This window comes from Anneissia japonica, unplaced genomic scaffold (genome assembly GCF_011630105.1).
Source record: "Anneissia japonica isolate Jap-2015-1 unplaced genomic scaffold, ASM1163010v1 scaffold58403_len5679_cov182, whole genome shotgun sequence".
Taxonomy (NCBI): Eukaryota; Metazoa; Echinodermata; class Crinoidea; order Comatulida; family Comatulidae; genus Anneissia; species Anneissia japonica.
The window spans coordinates 2616-4553 of NW_022694065.1; the positions used below are offsets into that span (position 1 = coordinate 2616).

The 1938-nt window shown below is 30.9% G+C and overlaps 1 protein-coding gene across 1 annotated transcript in view; it reads left to right on the top strand.

Moving 5' to 3' along the window:
- LOC117100955 (hyalin-like) overlaps positions 1-1187 on the top strand; it is a gene marked incomplete at its 3' end in the record, with an annotated part of 3791 nt that extends 2604 nt beyond the window's left edge. The window contains exons 3-4 of the mRNA XM_033240795.1: positions 84-329; positions 948-1187. Coding sequence (XP_033096686.1) covers positions 84-329; positions 948-1187 — 486 coding nt within the window. The remainder of the gene's footprint in view (positions 1-83; positions 330-947) is intronic.
- Positions 1188-1938: the final 751 nt, after the last annotated feature.

Consider the following 1938-nt stretch of genomic DNA (forward strand, 5'->3'; position numbering starts at 1 on the left):
GTCACATTGCAGGGAGGCTATGCTTTTACTGCGTAGCATAAAGGAGTAATAATTTACTAAATATTGTATATGTCTTACTTTAGATATGGAAGAACCTGTAATATATGGATGTCTGACTGACGATGTTACAATTAATACAACTAGTGGACAACCAACAGCTGAATATACCTGGCCTAAAGTTAATGCATCAGACAACTCTGGTTCTGTAACACTATATGGTCCTGTCCCAACTGGTAACACCTTTAATATTGGTGCAAATATGGTTTCATATTTAGCAACTGATGATTCAAATAATTTCAAGGCGTGTATGTTCACTGTTACTGTCACAGGTAAGTATTATGCTTATGACAGCGCTCTAATATTTTCTCATGACAATCCAAGAATAATCAAGGAAAAGTTGGGGCCAAACTTGAAGCTTGTAACAATTGGCTTTTGGATAACACTCTTTCACTCCATTCTCTTTGGTACACTAGTTAATGAGTTTTCAATTAAATGTAATGGCCAAATAATCCATTATCCTGGCATTAATATCTGTATATGATGTTCAAGGTAACTCAAAAATTTATTTTTGATAAATGAATATTTTCATAACTTTTGGTTTGTTTTTTTAAAATAATTATTTGTGTACTGTTTTCTGAATTTGTGGTCTTAATAATTTTTAATGACATTTTTTGCTATTGTATTTTTGTATTTTGATATATTTTTGTACTTCTGTATATTTTAATGAAATGAAATGAAAATTGTACTACTAAAATTAAAAATGTTGTAAAATGTATTTACTTTGGTAAACAAAGTTACAAATGACAATATTATTACATCCATGTAATTTAAAAACTAGAAGTGAACTCTTGCATGTCAACCCTTGCTTACATTATATAATTTTTAAGAAATCTTGAGAGCTTTAATATTTTCTTCTGCGTAATATCATCAGTGTTTTAATACTTTAGATGTGGAAGCACCAGTTATTGAAAACTGTCCAGGACATATAATTGAGTTTGCTAAAGACGGTGGCTATGCTAATGTATCGTGGGTAGAACCTATTGCATCAGACAATTCAATGGCAGTTACTTTAGTGCCTGATAAAAGTATTGGCAGTTCATTTCAAGTCGGATCCACAATTGTAACTTACACTGCTTCAGATAAATCGGGAAACCAAGCAATGTGTACAATAAATGTTACAGTTTTTGGTATGTATCATAAATTATATCTTTTTCCAAAGCAATTTGCTTTAGTTTTTGATATTAGTGTAGGTATGCTTACATGTGTGTGCATTGTATGCACATGTGCTGGCACGTATACATAGAATTATTGAGTAAAATGAAAGATATTTCAAGCTTGAAATATATCGATCAATAACAGTTTTCTGTTATCGGTATATGCTTAACTTTTTAAGAGTTAGAACACAGATATTATAGCGGCGTAGGTTAGCTATTAGGATATGTTAATTTATATACTACATGTATAGGTCATAGGCATCTGATTGGTTGTGACGTTTTACTACTGCAGCTGCGTACACATACTAAATACTAATCCTGCTAAAGAGGACATGCAGAAAACATGCAATCTAGCCATTTTTTTTTAACTGGACCGCAACGAACACCAGTGCCTTTGCATTGAGTGTGCCATCCAGTAAAAAGAAAGTTTAATAAATAAATAAATAAAATGTTTATTATATTGCATATTTTTGTCTTGACTAATTTAAATATTCCTGTTATTGACCTGTATAAAATATATATATTTATATATAAGTTAATTTTTTGACTTTTATGTTCACTCTCTTTTCACATTGGTGTTTGTCGAACCACCACGATGGAAATAAGTTTGCCTTTTTTGATAATTTATTGTTTTTTCCATGAATGTTATTTTGTATCCAGAATAAAGAAATAGAACTAAAAATTGTTTATTCAATCTCACTGCCACCTTACCTCTAGCCCTACC